Source organism: Alnus glutinosa, chromosome 2 (genome assembly GCF_958979055.1).
Source record: "Alnus glutinosa chromosome 2, dhAlnGlut1.1, whole genome shotgun sequence".
Taxonomy (NCBI): Eukaryota; Viridiplantae; Streptophyta; class Magnoliopsida; order Fagales; family Betulaceae; genus Alnus; species Alnus glutinosa.
The window spans coordinates 35,375,919-35,395,088 of NC_084887.1; the positions used below are offsets into that span (position 1 = coordinate 35,375,919).

At 35.0% G+C, this 19,170-nt stretch overlaps 1 protein-coding gene and 1 long non-coding RNA gene across 2 annotated transcripts; both read right to left on the reverse strand.

Annotated features, from left to right (window-relative positions):
• Nucleotides 1-728: 728 nt before the first annotated feature.
• LOC133861913 (uncharacterized) lies at nucleotides 729-2,079 on the reverse strand. The gene is made up of 2 exons (XM_062297737.1): nucleotides 942-2,079; nucleotides 729-867 (listed from the first exon to the last, which is right to left on the reverse strand). Exon 1 carries the CDS (start codon nucleotides 1,477-1,479, stop codon nucleotides 946-948), a length of 534 nt encoding a protein of 177 aa, XP_062153721.1. The 5' UTR covers nucleotides 1,480-2,079; the 3' UTR covers nucleotides 729-867; nucleotides 942-945.
• A 13,845-nt stretch (nucleotides 2,080-15,924) lies between these two features.
• On the reverse strand, nucleotides 15,925-18,836 carry LOC133861472 (uncharacterized). Its single transcript, XR_009899020.1, has 3 exons — nucleotides 18,396-18,836; nucleotides 17,442-17,472; nucleotides 15,925-16,876 (listed from the first exon to the last, which is right to left on the reverse strand). It is a non-coding gene; the product is annotated as an uncharacterized LOC133861472 (long non-coding RNA).
• Nucleotides 18,837-19,170: the final 334 nt, after the last annotated feature.

A 19,170-nucleotide genomic window follows, 5' to 3' on the forward strand; every position in this document is an offset into this window, starting at 1 on the left:
AGGTATGGAAATAGAAGTACTTTCATAATTAGAATGATTGATATCCAGTATTATTTTGAGGTATAGTCATAAATGCTTTATGGAGGTATAGATTACAGAATCCAGATGCTTAATACCTTGAAAAATTTATGGATATTAAGTTGTTAAATTTATAGAGCACTCTATAGATTTTTCTTGTGCTTGAGAGATACAACTTTCCTATCACCATAATAAGGATAACCTGAGGATCAAAAGATAAATATTGAGGCTTTCAGGTTTATTCGATTAACCCTAGAATGTAAGAAAAGATATGTTATGATTAATGCATCTATTATTCCAAATCTGGTATCTTTTGAAGATAGGTGTATAAAGCGTAAATTACTGATTTATATATATTTGAGGAAATTAGTTGATCAAATGATTTGATGATTTTTGGAGAGATTATTTTCCCTATGCATCTGATGAACTTTGGGGAAATGTATATATTATTAAGGCTTTCTAGAGCTTAAGTTAAATAAAAATTTGATTATGTGATTCATTAATTCTCTTAGATATCCCTGCTTGACGGATAAGTTTATGATTAGCAAATTTAAGTATTGATTGACTGCATAACTAAAATTAGAGTAATACTAAGATTTTTAATCTAATGAATTTTGAGAATGATAGTAATTATGCAGAAATAGAAAGAGGGACGTAGTACCATATAAGGATTATACCCTAGTTTAGGATCATAGTTCAAAAAGATTACAGACATATTAGATAATAAGAACAGTACGTAGAGAATAATTATTGTCTTACAAGATTGACTGCTTTTGATACAAGGAAAAACATAGACTTGCCAATAGGACCTTTTCTGCTTCATCCCCTGAGAGTTCGGTATGCTTATACCTGCGGGTATTTTATTATACTACAGTTAGTTATTTATTTTTGTTAGTAAAGAACTGCTAGATCAAATAGAATACCTGGCTAAACCTCAGGGCGGAAAACCCTAAGATTTTGGACTGCACGCAAGAGATCCTGGTGTTGTCCTTGGAGACGATTAGTGTTCTGCTCTAACTCGGCATACCTCTTTGCCAAATCATTCGCATAGGAATCTACCACCTTCTTCAGCTTTCTATTTTCTTGCTGTAGAACCCGATTCCTTCGCCTAAAGTCCATATACATTCGCTGTAAAGTCAAAATTTGAGCTTTCAACGCTTGAATCTCATTCCCTCGAACTTGCAGACGGCGAGCCATATTTGAAACCGAAGAAGCACCCTGAATACTGAATGCCAAGGAGTCATTGATGGCTTGGGCATCAGTCCTATCTGCCAACAACTTTTCATCTCGAGGAGTCATGATGCCTTGAGCCACAGATGCAGCTACTGCATCATCCAGCATCACAGAGTCCTTAGTCATAAGAGGACCTTTTTGAGATAGGAATAATGGACGCCAGATTTCTGGTAGTACTCCAGGCACATCATTCAGATCAAAATTATTTTGAGAAGATGAAGAAGCCATTTTTGGAAAAAACTAAGGAAATGAGAATATCCCTCAAAGGACCTGAAGGAGAGAAGATAGAAATGAAGTTGTTATTCGAAAGATCTGAAGAGAAGGAAAGAGAACTTAATCAGTGGACAAGATGCGGTCTAATAGACGTCATTCTAAGCCTGGCCACCACTACCACTAGCAGACAGCTCTCGAATTACGAGTCTCCTCTTTTTTTCAACTTTCATTTTTTTACCTCCTCGAATTCCGAATTCACCCAATGACTTTTCCTGATTTCTCGCCGCACTTTTCGCACCTTGCAAAGCTGGAGGAGCGTTTCGAGAAAGGTAGGGAGATTTTACGATCCACTGTCGGCACCACTTGCACCGTCCCCTCTCAAATCTCCTCTATAAATTCACTCATCTTCTCCCTTGCAAAGCACACCTTTCAGCTCTCAACCCTTCACACTTTGAAAGCCAAAATTTTTCTTCTGGTTTGAGCCTATCATCACTTCTTGAGAAGAAAGATGTAGTATCACCACCTCAAACCTAAATCAAGAAAAATGCAGCATCACAACCAGATTCACAAACAACGAAGCAAGACTATCCTTGATCTTAACATCTAGAAGCAAGATTATCCTTGATCATGCTTCTAAGATGAAGTATCTTTCTCTTCCTTCGCATCACCATAAACTTTTCTGGCATCTACTCTCAATCCGGTGATGGCGATCTGTGACTGAAGAGAGATAGCACCACGATATGAGTACCGCACTCATATCCTTTCCTGATTGCTTGCCTCGCCTTCTTTGCTTTCTTCACCTTCCTCACCTTCGAGGCTTCCATGTTCTCATTTGGCAAGCTTTCCACCACGATTATCAGAAAACATCATCACAAAAGGGAATTGTTGTGCAAGAAATCTTCCTATAATGAAATAAATAAATGCAACAGCTTTAATAATTTCCATACTAGTACGATTAGTTATATGGATGTTATCTTTTCTGCAGTCTACATACTAGTTTAATCTGTAATGAGCTTAAATTTCTTTATATATGATAACTTGTCGTAAGTCCAGTTGCTTGTAGAATCAAATTAACATCAAACCTAGCCGGTGTACATAACGTATTTCACGTTTCCACGCTACGAAAATACATACACGAACCGCTGCACGTAATTGACTTTGAACCTCTACAAGTTCAAGCAGATTTGAACTATGAAGAGAAGCCGGTGCAGATCTTGGATCGGAAAGTGCAACAATTGAGGACAAAGTCAATACCATTAGTAAAAGTACTATGGCAGAATCATGAAGTAGAAGAAGCTTCTTGGGAGTTAGAACAAGAAATGAGAAGCAAATACCCGTATCTGTTCCCATGAGCCACTTCGAAGTAGGTTTGTATAATACTTTTGTGATTTATGACTTAGTATTTATAACTTTTGTTGACTATACGGAAGTATTTGTGTTTAATATAGTTTGCAAGTGGTAATTGTGAATACATACTGTAGTCGGTATGTCGAGCCCTTAAATAGATAATGGTACTATATAAATACCTAGATAAAGATAGTATGATTTAAAAGATATTATTTTCTTACACCCTTTTTGATAAATTGTTAAAAATCATGGAGTTAAAACGAGATGAAAACTCCATAGATCAAACCATGCTTCAAGATCGACTAGAGAGAGAGTTACCTCCGTCTTCCACTAAGCCGTATCTCCGTGACTTTGAAGATAATAGGTAAGTAATATCTTTGCTTAAAATCTTTTCTTACTTAGTGTAAACTTTTATGCATAGCATAGTTTACAAATTTCGGGGACGAAATTCCAATAAGGTGGGTGGGATGTAACGCCCGGGAAATTCAAGCTCCTAAGAAATCATTGATATTGTTGAGGAAACAATATCCACATATTTTTATAAGCAAACCTAAAAACCCTTGAGAACTTAAGAATTACATTTAAACTTTAAACTTTGATTGAACCGAAAATAGGTCAAACGAACTTAGATTTAGTTGATTCGAAAACCGTTGTGCTTACAAAAGAAAGATCTATCACATGGTAAAAGTTAGTAAAAAGTCCACCGGTTGACTTTTTGGTTTATAGTTGACTATTTAGGTGCCAAGTGGCACTTTTGGTTAAACTTTGACCTTTAAATTTAGACTTGATAAATATGTTTTTATGGCTTTTAATTACTCAATATTGTATATATATAGTTTATACTTGAAACCGGTGAAGTCAGAATTCAATTTGGTAACAGTTGACTTTTTGGCCAAAACCGGTGCCTTATTAATCCGACTGTCGAAATATTAGCAAAATTGATTTGTTATACACTTAGCAGCCATCCCTAGCCACCTTATATTAAAAATATTATCATTCAGCAAGTGCTGGGATTTCATTTAGCAAGAAGACAAAACCAAGTGATAAGGTGGAATGCAAGGTGGAAGATAAGCATGGAAAGGAAGGTGGTAGAAGTTCTCTTTGTCTATCCAATTTCCAGCAGCCCTCTAGCACTCCAAGCACGAATTTCCTTTCATTTCCTTGATGTTCTAAGACTCCTATAAATATGGGACAAGCCTTACCTCCCATTCTACATTAAGACAAGTGAGAAGTTCATACTTACACAATTTAGTCTTCCTTTGTTCATTACTTGGCTTAGGTGAAGAAACCCTTCTATTTCTCTTTTGATTTTCTGTCCAGCAACCTTAGGGGAGCTAGATATACCTCTTATCTTGCTATTTCTTGGCCTAGATTTATAGAACCAAGATCCAAAACCAAGACAGCACTAGCAACTCCAAAACCGGTCACTAAAGGCTTAAAAGGGGGCTTTTGTTTCAGAATTTGTTTGGTAAGTTTTCTATGTGTTCAAGTGTTTCATAAGTGATTTCTAAGATGTATTTTTATGCAGCGGAATATATTTTTTTCTTCTAAAGCCTTAGGAATTGATAACACATTTATAGCTGACTGAAATACCTCGATACGTTTATAAAAATACATCTTAGAAATTACTTATGAAACACTTGAACACATAGAAAACTTACCAAACAAATTCTGAAACAAAAGCCCCCTTTTAAGCCTTTAGTGACCGGTTTTGGAGTTGCTAGTGCTGTCTTGGTTTTGGATCTTGGTTCTATAAATCTAGGCCAAGAAATAGCAAGATAAGAGGTATATCTAGCTCCCCTAAGGTTGCTGGACAGAAAATCAAAAGAGAAATAGAAGGGTTTCTTCACCTAAGCCAAGTAATGAACAAAGGAAGACTAAATTGTGTAAGTATGAACTTCTCACTTGTCTTAAGGTAGAATGGGAGGTAAGGCTTGTCCCATATTTATAGGAGTATTAGAACATCAAGGAAATGAAAGGAAATTCGTGCTTGGAGTGCTAGAGGGCTGCTGGAAATTGGATAGACAAAGAGAACTTCTACCACCTTCCTTTCCATGCTTATCTTCCACCTTGCATTCCACCTTATCACTTGGTTTTGTCTTCTTGCTAAATGAAATCCCAGCACTTGCTGAATGATAATATTTTTAATATGAGGTGGCTAGGGATGGCTGCTAAGTGTATAACAAATCAATTCTGCTAATATTTCGACAGTCGGATTAATAAGGCACCGGTTTTGGCCAAAAAGTCAACTGTTACCAAATTGAATTCTGACTTCACAGGTTTCAAGTATAAACTATATATATACAATATTGAGTAATTAAAAGCCATAAAAACATATTTATCAAGTCTAAATTTAAAGGTCAAAGTTTAACCAAAAGTGCCACTTGGCACCTAAATAGTCAACTATAAACCAAAAAGTCAACCGGTGGACTTTTTACTAACTTTTACCATGTGATAGATCTTTCTTTTGTAAGCACAACGGTTTTCGAATCAACTAAATCTAAGTTCGTTTGACCTATTTTCGGTTCAATCAAAGTTTAAAGTTTAAATGTAATTCTTAAGTTCTCAAGGGTTTTTAGGTTTGCTTATAAAAACATGTGGATATTGTTTCCTCAACAATATCAATGATTTCTTAGGAGCTTGAATTTCCCGGGCGTTACATCCCACCCACCTTATTGGAATTTCGTCCCCGAAATTTGTAAACTATGCTATGCATAAAAGTTTACACTAAGAAAAGATTTTAAGCAAAGATATTACTTACCTATTATCTTCAAAGTCACGGAGATACGGCTTAGTGGAAGACGGAGGTAACTCTCTCTCTAGTCGATCTTGAAGCATGGTTTGATCTATGGAGTTTTCATCTCGTTTTAACTCCATGATTTTTAACAATTTATCAAAAAGGGTGTAAGAAAATAATATCTTTTAAATCATACTATCTTTATCTAGGTATTTATATAGTACCATTATCTATTTAAGGGCTCGACATACCGACTACAGTATGTATTCACAATTACCACTTGCAAACTATATTAAACACAAATACTTCCGTATAGTCAACAAAAGTTATAAATACTAAGTCATAAATCACAAAAGTATTATACAAACCTACTTCGAAGTGGCTCATGGGAACAGATACGGGTATTTGCTTCTCATTTCTTGTTCTAACTCCCAAGAAGCTTCTTCTACTTCATGATTCTGCCATAGTACTTTTACTAATGGTATTGACTTTGTCCTCAATTGTTGCACTTTCCGATCCAAGATCTGTACCGGCTTCTCTTCATATTTCAAATCTGCTTGAACTTGTAAAGGTTCAAAGTCGATTACGTGTAACGGTTCGTGTATGTATTTTCGTAGCGTGGAAACGTGAAATACGTTATGTACACCGGCTAGGTTTGATGTTAATTTGATTCTATAAGCAACTGGACTTACGACAAGTTATCATATATAAAGAAATTTAAGCTCATTACAGATTAAACTAGTATGTAGACTGCAGAAAAGATAACATCCATATAACTAATCGTACTAGTATGGAAATTATTAAAGCTGTTGCATTTATTTATTTCATTATAGGAAGAAATCTGAGTTTATCTGATGTGTTATTTAATCCAAGCCTGTTGGATAAATTATATCTTCCGCTGCCATTTTATAATTCTGATGTTTTAGTAATGTCACGTGGAAACCGGAGGTTTCTGCTTACGAATTTGCTGGTTCAAATTCGGGGCGTTACAGAATGGTATCAGAGCAGTTTGCTCCGAGGACCTTAAGACTTGACCATAGAAGTCTAAGTATTAACACAAGAGCTATAGGAAAAAAATAATTTTTTATAAACTCCTTAAAAGCTTTTGTATGAAATTAAGTAGCATAAGAGAATAGTAATCGTCACTTACAGTTAAGTTTTATAAAAACGATATATCTATAGCATATACATGTTTATGTTTTATTGTCTAATAGCAACAGAGACACTTCTATATGATATTCTTTCATCAAGGTTAACAAGTTTAGATGTTTTTAGTGCAGAAAGACTTCCACCTAAATGTCAATCTCAGTGTTAGATGAATGGAAACCCGAGGTATGGAAATAGAAGTACTTTCATAATTAGAATGATTGATATCCAGTATTATTTTGAGGTATAGTCATAAATGCTTTATGGAGGTATAGATTACAGAATCCAGATGCTTAATACCTTGAAAAATTTATGGATATTAAGTTGTTAAATTTATAGAGCACTCTATAGATTTTTCTTGTGCTTGAGAGATACAACTTTCCTATCACCATAATAAGGATAACCTGAGGATCAAAAGATAAATATTGAGGCTTTCAGGTTTATTCGATTAACCCTAGAATGTAAGAAAAGATATGTTATGATTAATGCATCTATTATTCCAAATCTGGTATCTTTTGAAGATAGGTGTATAAAGCGTAAATTACTGATTTATATATATTTGAGGAAATTAGTTGATCAAATGATTTGATGATTTTTGGAGAGATTATTTTCCCTATGCATCTGATGAACTTTGGGGAAATGTATATATTATTAAGGCTTTCTAGAGCTTAAGTTAAATAAAAATTTGATTATGTGATTCATTAATTCTCTTAGATATCCCTGCTTGACGGATAAGTTTATGATTAGCAAATTTAAGTATTGATTGACTGCATAACTAAAATTAGAGTAATACTAAGATTTTTAATCTAATGAATTTTGAGAATGATAGTAATTATGCAGAAATAGAAAGAGGGACGTAGTACCATATAAGGAATATACCCTAGTTTAAGATCATAATTCAAAAGATTACAGACATATTAGATGATAAGAACAGTACGTAGAGAATAATTACTGTCTTACAAGATAGACTACTGGTAATTCAAAGGAAACATAGACTTGCCAATAGGACTTTTTCTGCTTCATCCCCTGAGAGTTCGGTATGCTTATACCTGCGTTTTATTGTACTACAATTAGTTATTTATTTTTGTTAGTAAAGAACTGCTAGATCAAATAGAATACCTGGCTAAACCTCAGGGCGGAAAACCCTAAGGTTCTGGACTGCAAGTAAAAGATCCTTATGCTGTTCTCGGAGTCGGTTGGTGTTCTGCTCCAAATCAGCATACCTCTTTCCCAAATCGTTCGCATACGAATCTACCACCTTCTTCAGCTTTCTATTTTCTTGCTGTAGAACCCGATTCCTTCGCCTAAAGTCCATGTACATTCGCTGCAAAGTCAAAATTTGAGCTTTCAGCGCTTGAATTTCATTCCCTCGAACTTGCAGACGTCGAGCCATATTTGTAACTGAAGAAGCACCCTGAATACTGAACGCCAAAGAATCATTGATGGCTTGGGCATCAATCCTATCTGCCAACAACTTTTCATCTCGAGGAGTCATGATGCCTTGAGCCACGGATGCAGCTACTGCATCACACAGCATCACAGAGTCATTGGTCATAAGACGACCTATTTTAGATAAGAATAATGGACGCCAGATTTCTGGTGGTACTCCAGGCACAGCATTCAGATCAAGATTATTTTGGGAAGAGGAAGAAGCCATTTTTGGAAAACTCAGGAAAGGAAAATATTCCTCAAAGGACCTGAAGGAGAGAAGATAGAAATGAAGCTGTTATTCGAAAGATCTGAAGAGAAGGAAAGAGAACTTAATTAGTGGACAAGATGCGGTCTAATAGACGTCATTCTAAGCCTGGCCACCACTACCACTAGCAGACAGCTCTCGAATTACGAGTCTCCTCATTTTTTCAACTTTCACTTTTTTACCTCCTCGAATTCCGAATTCACCCAATGACTTTTCCTGATTTCTCGCCGCACTTTTCGCACCTTGCAGAGCTGGAGGAGCGTTTCGAGAAAGGTAGGGAGATTTTACGATCCACTGTCGGCACCACTTGCACCGTCCCCTCTCAAATCTCCTCTATAAATTCACTCATCTTCTCCCTTGCAAAGCACACCTTTGAGCTCTCAACCCTTCACACTTTGAAAGCCAACATGTTTCTTCTGGTCTAAACTTATCATCGCTCCTGAGATAGAAGATGTAGTACCACCACCTCAAAGTCTAAAGTTAGAAAAATGCAGCATCACAACCAGATTCACAAACAACGAAGTAAGACTATTCTTGATCATACTATCCTGAAGGAAGATTATTCTTGATCATGCAAGACCTTCTCTTCTTCCTTGTCAACCCGGACTCTCCTCGCATCCATCCACAATCCGGTGATGGCGATCTGTGACAGAAGAGAGAGAGCACCACGATATGAGTACCGCACTCATATCCTTTCCTGATTGCTTGCCTTGACTTCTTTGCTTTCTTCACCTTCCCCACCTTCCTCTCCTTCGAGGCTTCCATGTTCTCATTTGGCAAGCTTTCCACCAAGACTATCTGGAAACATCTTCACAAAGGAAAATGTTATTCAATAAATTGTTTTTCCCTATAATGAGATAAATAAATGCTTTCTTTTCTGCAGTCTACATACTACTAGTTTAATCTGTAATGAGCTTAAAATTCTATATATGATAATTTGTCATATCGTGCTGTATACTTGTTTATTTTTCATGTTTAATAATTAGATGCTTCACGTAAAATCTGTATCACTAGACTTAAGATTTAGATTCCTAAATCTTTTCTTTATGTAAACTTTATGCGAAGCATAGTTTACAAATTTCGGGGACGAAATTCCATTAAGGGGGGAAGGATGTAGCGCCCCAGATTTTAAAACACATTTTTATAGAATAATATGGTTATAGAATAAAAAAAAAATGATTATCTATGTGAGTGAATAATCATTCGTCTTATAAATTATTTTATAAATACTCCCAATTAATTTAATGAACTGTATTTTAATAAAACTGATAATTAATTTATAGCCGAAAATTACTGGGTTAAAATAGACAAATGATTAATCATTAGATTAATTATCCTTATTTTATAATTGTGCAAAATATTATTTGACACTTTATTATTTAGTGTAATAATAATACGTTTATATATGTTCGTAATAAAATATCTCGATTTATGAAACGAACTGAACTCAAAACGGGTTTAAAATTACACTCTAGGGATTTATTAAATTGATAAAAATCTAGTATAAAAATACCTGCAGATTAACTTAATCTGCCGGAGATCGATGCTTTATTTTCTTCTAAACAATTCAACTGTCCTCCACTACGTTTTAATTAGACCTTTATCCAGACAACATGACTTCCAGCTCCTACTACTCACCACCTTGTAGTTTAAAATTCAGCTCGTTATTTCCCCACTCAGAATCACCATACACTTGTTGTGATATCTCATTCCTTTTATAATGATAACATATTATATATATATATATATATATATTTATATAATTGCAAGTTGTGCTTGCAATTATGAAAGACAACAAGTGCGTAGAATGGTCCAACACCAACTATTTATGCAAATATATAATATAATAATAAATGCTTTTTACTTCCAGCATCTTCTTTCTTCTTCTTCTTTCTTTATTTTTCTATTCTCCCACCGTCAGACACATGTTTAATTCTTTAATCGAAAAGAAGATTTAATAATCAGTCGTCCTCCCTACGCTGTATTCCATTAAAATCCTTGCCGACACTTTCTAAAAATCCTTGCCGACACTTATGCCTTATAACTGATTGCCTCTCTTCAGGAAGAAACTCACACCTCTCAATTAACTAAGCTCTTCCTTTTTCCTTATTTTCTTCTTTCTCCTTATTTTCTATTCTGCTTCTTCTCTGTTCCTCTTTGTTACTCGAAACAGAGACACGAGAGAGTGAGTGGAGAATTGAGAGAAGAGACTGGGAGAGAGGGAGATCAGAGATAGAGAGAAACAGAGAGAGTGCGAGAGAGACAGAATTGAGCCAAAGCACGATCTAGCAACTCAGCAAGTCAGAAGCTGAGTTTTCGGCGGTCATCGCCGGCGTCGACCCAGGGGCATGTCCGGCGGTCCTGGCCGTGACCCATAGCACGAACCAAAACAGACCCGATCCTCCACGAGCGGCGGCTGGGTTGAAATCCGGCGAAACTCAATAACCCACGAACTATTGAGAACCGTGATGTAAAATCCGATTCTCTCGATAGTGTGATTTCCGGCCAAATATTGCATGTTGGACCAAACCCCCATCTGACTTTTCCTCTGAGTATACGCGTGAACAGCTCAAAGGTGTGTTGTTTTTGTTCTTTTCATCTACTTTTCTTGTCTTGGACAGCACATGTGTTTCCCCCACACTTAGCTACTTCGGTAATGGTTATATTATATAATAATTTGTCCTATTAAAATATTAGTTGTTTTATAGAAAATAGTTTAAGTACTAAAACTAATATTATAATTCTATGTTAGGTAATGGTGATTGCAGAGTATGTTTGTTAAACACGTGAAACATGTAGTGTGGGTTTTAATGATGGCTATATATATATATGTATATATATAATCGACTATTGTGAATAATTTATATATATATATATATATAGTATGTTGATATATTTTTTAACATACTTTGGTTATTACGATTTTCAAGTTAAAAATTAAATATTGGTGAGTGGAATAATATGTGAAATAATATGAATTAAATAATGTGAGTGTGTGAATTAAATAATGTGAGTGGAATGATGTGAATTAAATAATGTGAGTGTGTGAATTAAATATTGGTGAGTGGAATAATATGTGGAATAATATGAGATATTGATATTTTGGTGTTATTAGAAATATTAGTTATTAGTGACTGCAATTCCGTCAAAAATACTAATATTTCTAATAACACCAAAATATCAATATCTCATATTATTCCACATATTATTCCACTCACCAATATTTAATTCACACACTCACATTATTTAATTCACATCATTCCACTCACATTATTTAATTCACACACTCACATTATTTAATTCATATTATTTCACATATTATTCCACTCACCAATATTTAATTTTTAACTTGAAAATCGTAATAACCAAAGTATATTAAAAAATATATCAACATACTATATATATATATATATAAATTATTCACAATAGTCGATTATATATATACATATATATATATAGCCATCATTAAAACCCACACTACATGTTTCACGTGTTTAACAAACATACTCTGCAATCACCATTACCTAACATAGAATTATAATATTAGTTTTAGTACTTAAACTATTTTCTATAAAACAACTAATATTTTAATAGGACAAATTATTATATAATATAACCATTACCGAAGTAGCTAAGTGTGGGGGAAACACATGTGCTGTCCAAGACAAGAAAAGTAGATGAAAAGAACAAAAACAACACACCTTTGAGCTGTTCACGCGTATACTCAGAGGAAAAGTCAGATGGGGGTTTGGTCCAACATGCAATATTTGGCCGGAAATCACACTATCGAGAGAATCGGATTTTACATCACGGTTCTCAATAGTTCGTGGGTTATTGAGTTCCGCCGGATTTCAACCCAGCCGCCGCTCGTGGAGGATCGGGTCTGTTTTGGTTCGTGCTATGGGTCACGGCCAGGACCGCCGGACATGCCCCTGGGTCGACGCCGGCGATGACCGCCGAAAACTCAGCTTCTGACTTGCTGAGTTGCTAGATCGTGCTTTGGCTCAATTCTGTCTCTCTCGCACTCTCTCTGTTTCTCTCTATCTCTGATCTCCCTCTCTCCCAGTCTCTTCTCTCAATTCTCCACTCACTCTCTCGTGTCTCTGTTTCGAGTAACAAAGAGGAACAGAGAAGAAGCAGAATAGAAAATAAGGAGAAAGAAGAAAATAAGGAAAAAGGAAGAGCTTAGTTAATTGAGAGGTGTGAGTTTCTTCCTGAAGAGAGGCAATCAGTTATAAGGCATAAGTGTCGGCAAGGATTTTTAGAAAGTGTCGGCAAGGATTTTAATGGAATACAGCGTAGGGAGGACGGCTGATTATTAAATCTTCTTTTCGATTAAAGAATTAAACATGCGTCTGATGGTGGGAGAATGGAAAAATAAAGAAAGAAGAAGAAGAAAGAAGATGCTGGAAGTAAAAAGCATTTATTATAATATTATATATTTGCATAAATAGTTGGTGTTGGACCATTCTACGCACTTGTTGTCTTTCATAATTGCAAGCACAACTTGCAATTATATAAATATATATATATATATATATATATATATATATATATATAATATGTTAACATTATAAAAGGAATGGGATATCACAACAAGTGTATGGTGATGCTGAGTGGGGAAATAACAAGCTGAATTTTAAACTACAAGGTGGTAAGTAGTAGGAGCTGGAAGTCATGTTGTCTGGATAAGGGTCTAATTAAAACGTAGTGGAGGACAGCTGAATTGTTTAGAAGAAAATAAAGCATCGATCTCCGGCAGATTAAGTTAATCTGCAGGTATTTTTATACTAGATTTTTATCAATTTAATAAATCCCTAGAGTGTAATTTTAAACCCGTTTTGAGTTCAGTTCGTTTCATAAATCGAGATATTTTATTACGAACATATATAAACGTATTATTATTACACTAAATAATAAAGTGTCAAATAATATTTTGCACAATTATAAAATAAGGATAATTAATCTAATGATTAATCATTTGTCTATTTTAACCCAGTAATTTTCGGCTATAAATTAATTATCAGTTTTATTAAAATACAGTTCATTAAATTAATTGGGAGTATTTATAAAATAATTTATAAGACGAATGATTATTCACTCACATAGATAATCATTTTTTTTTAATTCTATAACCATATTATTCTATAAAAATGTGTTTTAAAATCTGGGGCGCTACATCCTTCCCCCCTTAATGGAATTTCGTCCCCGAAATTTGTAAACTATGCTTCGCATAAAGTTTACATAAAGGAAAGATTTAGATTCCTAAATCTTAAGTCTAGTGATACAGATTTTACGTGAAGCATCTAATTATTAAACATGAAAAATAAACAAGTATACAGCACGGTATGATAAATTATCATATATAGAATTTTAAGCTCATTACAGATTAAACTAGTATGTAGACTGCAGAAAAGAAAGCATTTATTTATCTCATTATAGGGAAAAACAATTTATTGAATAAAATTTTCCTTTGTGAAGATGTTTCCAGATAGTCTTGGTGGAAAGCTTGCCAAATGAGAACATGGAAGCCTCGAAGGAGAGGAAGGTGGGGAAGGTGAAGAAAGCAAAGAAGTCAAGGCAAGCAATCAGGAAAGGATATGAGTGCGGTACTCATATCGTGGTGCTCTCTCTTCTGTCACAGATCGCCATCACCGGATTGTGGATGGATGCGAGGAGAGTCCGGGTTGACAAGGAAGAATAGAAGGTCTTGCATGATCAAGAATTATCTTCCTTCTGGATAGTATGATCAAGAATAGTCTTACTTCGTTGTTTGTGAATCTGGTTGTGATGCTGCATTTTTCTAACTTTAGACTTTGAGGTGGTGGTACTACATCTTCTATCTCAGGAGCGATGATAAGTTTAGACCAGAAGAAACATGTTGGCTTTCAAAGTGTGAAGGGTTGAGAGCTCAAAGGTGTGCTTTGCAAGGGAGAAGATGAGTGAATTTATAGAGGAGATTTGAGAGGGGACGGTGCAAGTGGTGCTGACAGTGGATCGTAAAATCTCCCTACCTTTCTCGAAACGCTCCTCCAGCTTTGCAAGGTGCGAAAAGTGCGGCGAGAAATCAGGAAAAGTCATTGGGTGAATTCGGAATTCGAGAAGGTAAAAAAGTGAAAGTTGAAAAAATGAGGAGACTCGTAATTCGAGAGCTGTCTGCTAGTGGTAGTAGTGGCCAGGCTTAGAATGACGTCTATTAGACCGCATCTTGTCCACTGATTAAGTTCTCTTTCCTTCTCTTCAGATCTTTCGAATAACAGCTTCATTTCTATCTTCTCTCCTTCAGGTCCTTTGAGGAATATTTTCCTTTCCTGAGTTTTCCAAAAATGGCTTCTTCCTCTTCCCAAAATAATCTTGATCTGAATGCTGCGCCTAGAGTACCACCAGAAATCTAGCGTCCATTATTCTTATCTCAAAAAGGTCGTCTTATGACCAATGACTCTGTGATGCTGTGTGATGCAGTAGCTGCATCCGTGGCTCAAGGCATCATGACTCCTCGAGATGAAAAGTTGTTGGCAGATAGGACTGATGCCCAAGCCATTAATGATTCTTTGGCGTTCAGTATTCAGGGTGCTTCTTCAGTTACAAATATGGCTCGACGTCTGCAAGTTCGAGGGAATGAAATTCAAGCGCTGAAAGCTCAAATTTTGACTTTGCAGCGAATGTACATGGACTTTAGGCGAAGGAATCGGGTTCTACAGCAAGAAAATAGAAAGCTGAAGAAGGTGGTAGATTCGTATGCGAACGATTTGGGAAAGAGGTATGCTGATTTGGAGCAGAACACCAACCGACTCCGAGAACAGCATAAGGATCTTTTACTTGCAGTCCAGAACCTTAGGGTTTTCCACCCTGAGGTTTAGCCAAGTATTCTATTTGATCTAGCAGTTCTTTACTAACAAAAATAAATAACTAACTGTAGTACAATAAAACGCAGGTATAAGCATACCGAACTCTCAGGGGATGAAGCAGAAAAGGTCCTATTGGCAAGTCTATGTTTCCTTTGAATTACCAGTAGTCTATCTTGTAAGACAGTAATTATTCTCTACGTACTGTTCTTATCATCTAATATGTCTTTAATCTTTTGAACTATGATCTTAAACTAGGGTATAATCCTTATATGGTACTACGTCCCTCTTTCTATTTCTGCATAATTACTATCATTCTCAAAATTCATTAGATTAAAAATCTTAGTATTACTCTAATTTTAGTTATGCAGTCAATCAATACTTAAATTTGCTAATCATAAACTTATCCGTCAAGCAGGGATATCTAAGAGAATTAATGAATCACATAATCAAATTTTTATTTAACTTAAGCTCTAGAAAGCCTTAATAATATATACATTTCCCCAAAGTTCATCAGATGCATAGGGAAAATAATCTCTCCAAAAATCATCAAATCATTTGATCAACTAATTTCCTCAAATATATATAAATCAGTAATTTACGCTTTATACACCTATCTTCAAAAGATACCAGATTTGGAATAATAGATGCATTAATCATAACATATCTTTTCTTACATTCTAGGGTTAATCGAATAAACCTGAAAGCCTCAATATTTATCTTTTGATCCTCAGGTTATCCTTATTATGGTGATAGGAAAGTTGTATCTCTCAAGCACAAGAAAAATCTATAGAGTGCTCTATAAATTTAACAACTTAATATCCATAAATTTTTCAAGGTATTAAGCATCTGGATTCTGTAATCTATACCTCCATAAAGCATTTATGACTATACCTCAAAATAATACTGGATATCAATCATTCTAATTATGAAAGTACTTCTATTTCCATACCTCGGGTTTCCATTCATCTAACACTGAGATTGACATTTAGGTGGAAGTCTTTCTGCACTAAAAACATCTAAACTTGTTAACCTTGATGAAAGAATATCATATAGAAGTGTCTCTGTTGCTATTAGACAATAAAACATAAACATGTATATGCTATAGATATATCGTTTTTATAAAACTTAACTGTAAGTGACGATTACTATTCTCTTATGCTACTTAATTTCATACAAAAGCTTTTAAGGAGTTTAAAAAAATTTATTTTTTTCCTATAGCTCTTGTGTTAATACTTAGACTTCTATGGTCAAGTCTTAAGGTCCTCAGAGCAAACTGCTCTGATACCATTCTGTAACACCCCAAATTTGAACCAGCAAATTCGTAAGCAGAAACCTTCGGTTCCCACGTGACGTTACTACATCAGAGATAAACTTTCGCAGCGGAATATATTTTTGTCCAACAGGCTTAGATTAAATAACACATTAGAGCTTTTAAATTAAATACCTCTAGATATTCATTAGAAAATACTTATAACAAATACAAGGAAGCAGGTGTCCATAAAGACACAAAAGAATACATATAAATTATTAGCAATCTTGTCAACATAAAAAGCTATAAACACAGAAGACTACAAACAAAATATAAACTATGCGTCCTTAGCTATAAAACTTCTTAAGCTCTGGTCTTTGTTTATTAACCTGCATTAACAGAATATATATATATATATAGAAACAAAAACACAAAACAACCAAAGTGAGTCCATTGTTTCCAATAATAAGGTGAATACTGATTTACTTAATAAATTCCTTAATATGCAGATATGGCTTTATAGCCACGCGTATAATGCAAATGTATTGGTTGTATGAATATGCATCGTAGTAACCATTTAGTTTGGTATTTTATGATCATCTTTCTTCAGACCTCTCGTTCTAGGTTATCTGAACCCGTTCACGCCCTTTGCCTCCCACTTTGAAGTCTTAACTGTTTTTACTGGAATCCTACTGGTCCCAGCATTAGTTATATATTAGGTCTTCGGATACCCTTGGGTCACTATGAACCCCTCTTGGATCCACTGACTAGCCATACTTTCCCCTAGCTACTACATCAGCTTGTTGATGGCTATCTCATCAGCCGTTATATTATTTTAGACACAACATACTATGCATGATCGGCCACTTGCAATGAATAAATTAAATAAAACAATAAACACAATATTATGGAAAAACCACCAGCTTCGTCCTCAGTAAGTATAGAAATACTTACTGTCATATCCGCAGTCTCGTATTCCATCATCCTGCATTAATTAGAGATATATACACACAAAGTGTTAACATCATTTAGCACAAATCCTAATTCTATTTATAAGACCTCTTTTACATAATATTATTATTATTATTAGTTTAAACCCATTTTCTGACAAAATACTAATATTTCTAATAAAACCAAAATATCAATTTTCCATATTATTCCACTCACCAATATTTAATTCACACACCACTCACCAATATTTAATTCACACATATTATTCCACTCCCCAATATTTAATTCACACACCACTCACCAATATTTAATTCACACATATTATTCCACTCACCAATATTTAATTCACACATATTATTCCACTCACCAATATTTAATTAACTTTGACTTAACCAATATACATCTAATACAAGGGACATCAAAACTAAAATCGACTAACTTCAAAGCATATCCAAGACTCCTTTTCTTTAATCATAAAAATAATCATCATAACTTAGTTGAAATCTTAAAACATAATAACACACTCAATCAAGTCGTCCAAAACCCCCTATCACAACCGATCCATAATCAACAACTAATTCAGTTTAAAACATTAAGCTCTAATAATTATCTCAACTTTAAAAACACTAAATCTGAACAAGGAACACTCAAACAGGAAAATCATCACACAAAATACCCATTTGGCCGAAACTCAAACACGGCTAAACAGAAATCAACCGAATAGAATCAAAACAGGGAAACACAAGCAATCGGCTGCATGGCTAAACAGGGAATCCAAATCTACAATAATCCCCCAATCTATACACAGCCAAATCTATGGAAACCCAAAAACACACACACCCGGCCACAATCGGCAGAACAAGGAGACACAAGCAAAATTTCAATCTAAATCAGCAAATCAACACTCAATTAGTTGTAAATTAACAAGTATAAATCAAATCAATTTATTGAAATTACCTAGGGATTTTCTACAGAAAATCTACTGAAATTACCGGAAGAACACTTCCGGAGTCGTCACTGTGCCGTCGGAAAGATACTGCCGGAAACAGCCCCCCAATCGCCGGAGATCGCGCCGGACTTCACTGGTTAAAGGTCAGTTCATCAGGACGGTCGGATCTCTCTCTGACCCGATCTCCCTCTCGATCTCATCTCTCACTCTCACTCACTCGGACTCTCCGTCTCTGTCTCCCGATTTCTGCTTCTCTCTCTCTCTCAATCTTTGCTTCTCTCTTCTCTCACTCTCTGGCTCCCACTCTCTCGTGTCTCTGTTTCGAGTAACAAAGAGGAACAGAGAAGAAGAAAATAACAAAGAAGAAGAAGCAGAATAGAAAAGAAGGAGAAAGAAGAAAATAAGGAAAAGGAATAGCTTAGTTAATTGAGAGGTGTGAGTTTCTTCCTGAAAAGAGGCAATCAGTTATAAGGCATAAGTGTCGGCAAGGACTTTTAGAAAGTGTCGGCAAGGATTTTAATGGAATACAGCGTAGGGAGGACGGCTGATTATTACATCTTCTTTTCGATTAAAGAATTAAACATGCGTCTGACGGTGGGAGAATGGAAAAATAAAGAAAGAAGAAGAAGAAAGAAGATGCTGGAAGTAAAAAGTATTTATTATTATATTATATATTTGCATAAATAGTTGGTGTTGGACCATTCTACGCACTGGTTGTCTTTCATAATTGCAAGCACAACTTGCAATTATATATATATATATATAATATGTTATCATTATAAA

Coding starts and splice junctions, on each gene's coding strand:
- LOC133861913 (XM_062297737.1), bottom strand. CDS start 1,479: ATGGCTTCTTCATCTTCTCAAAATAATTTTGATCTGAATGATGTGCCT.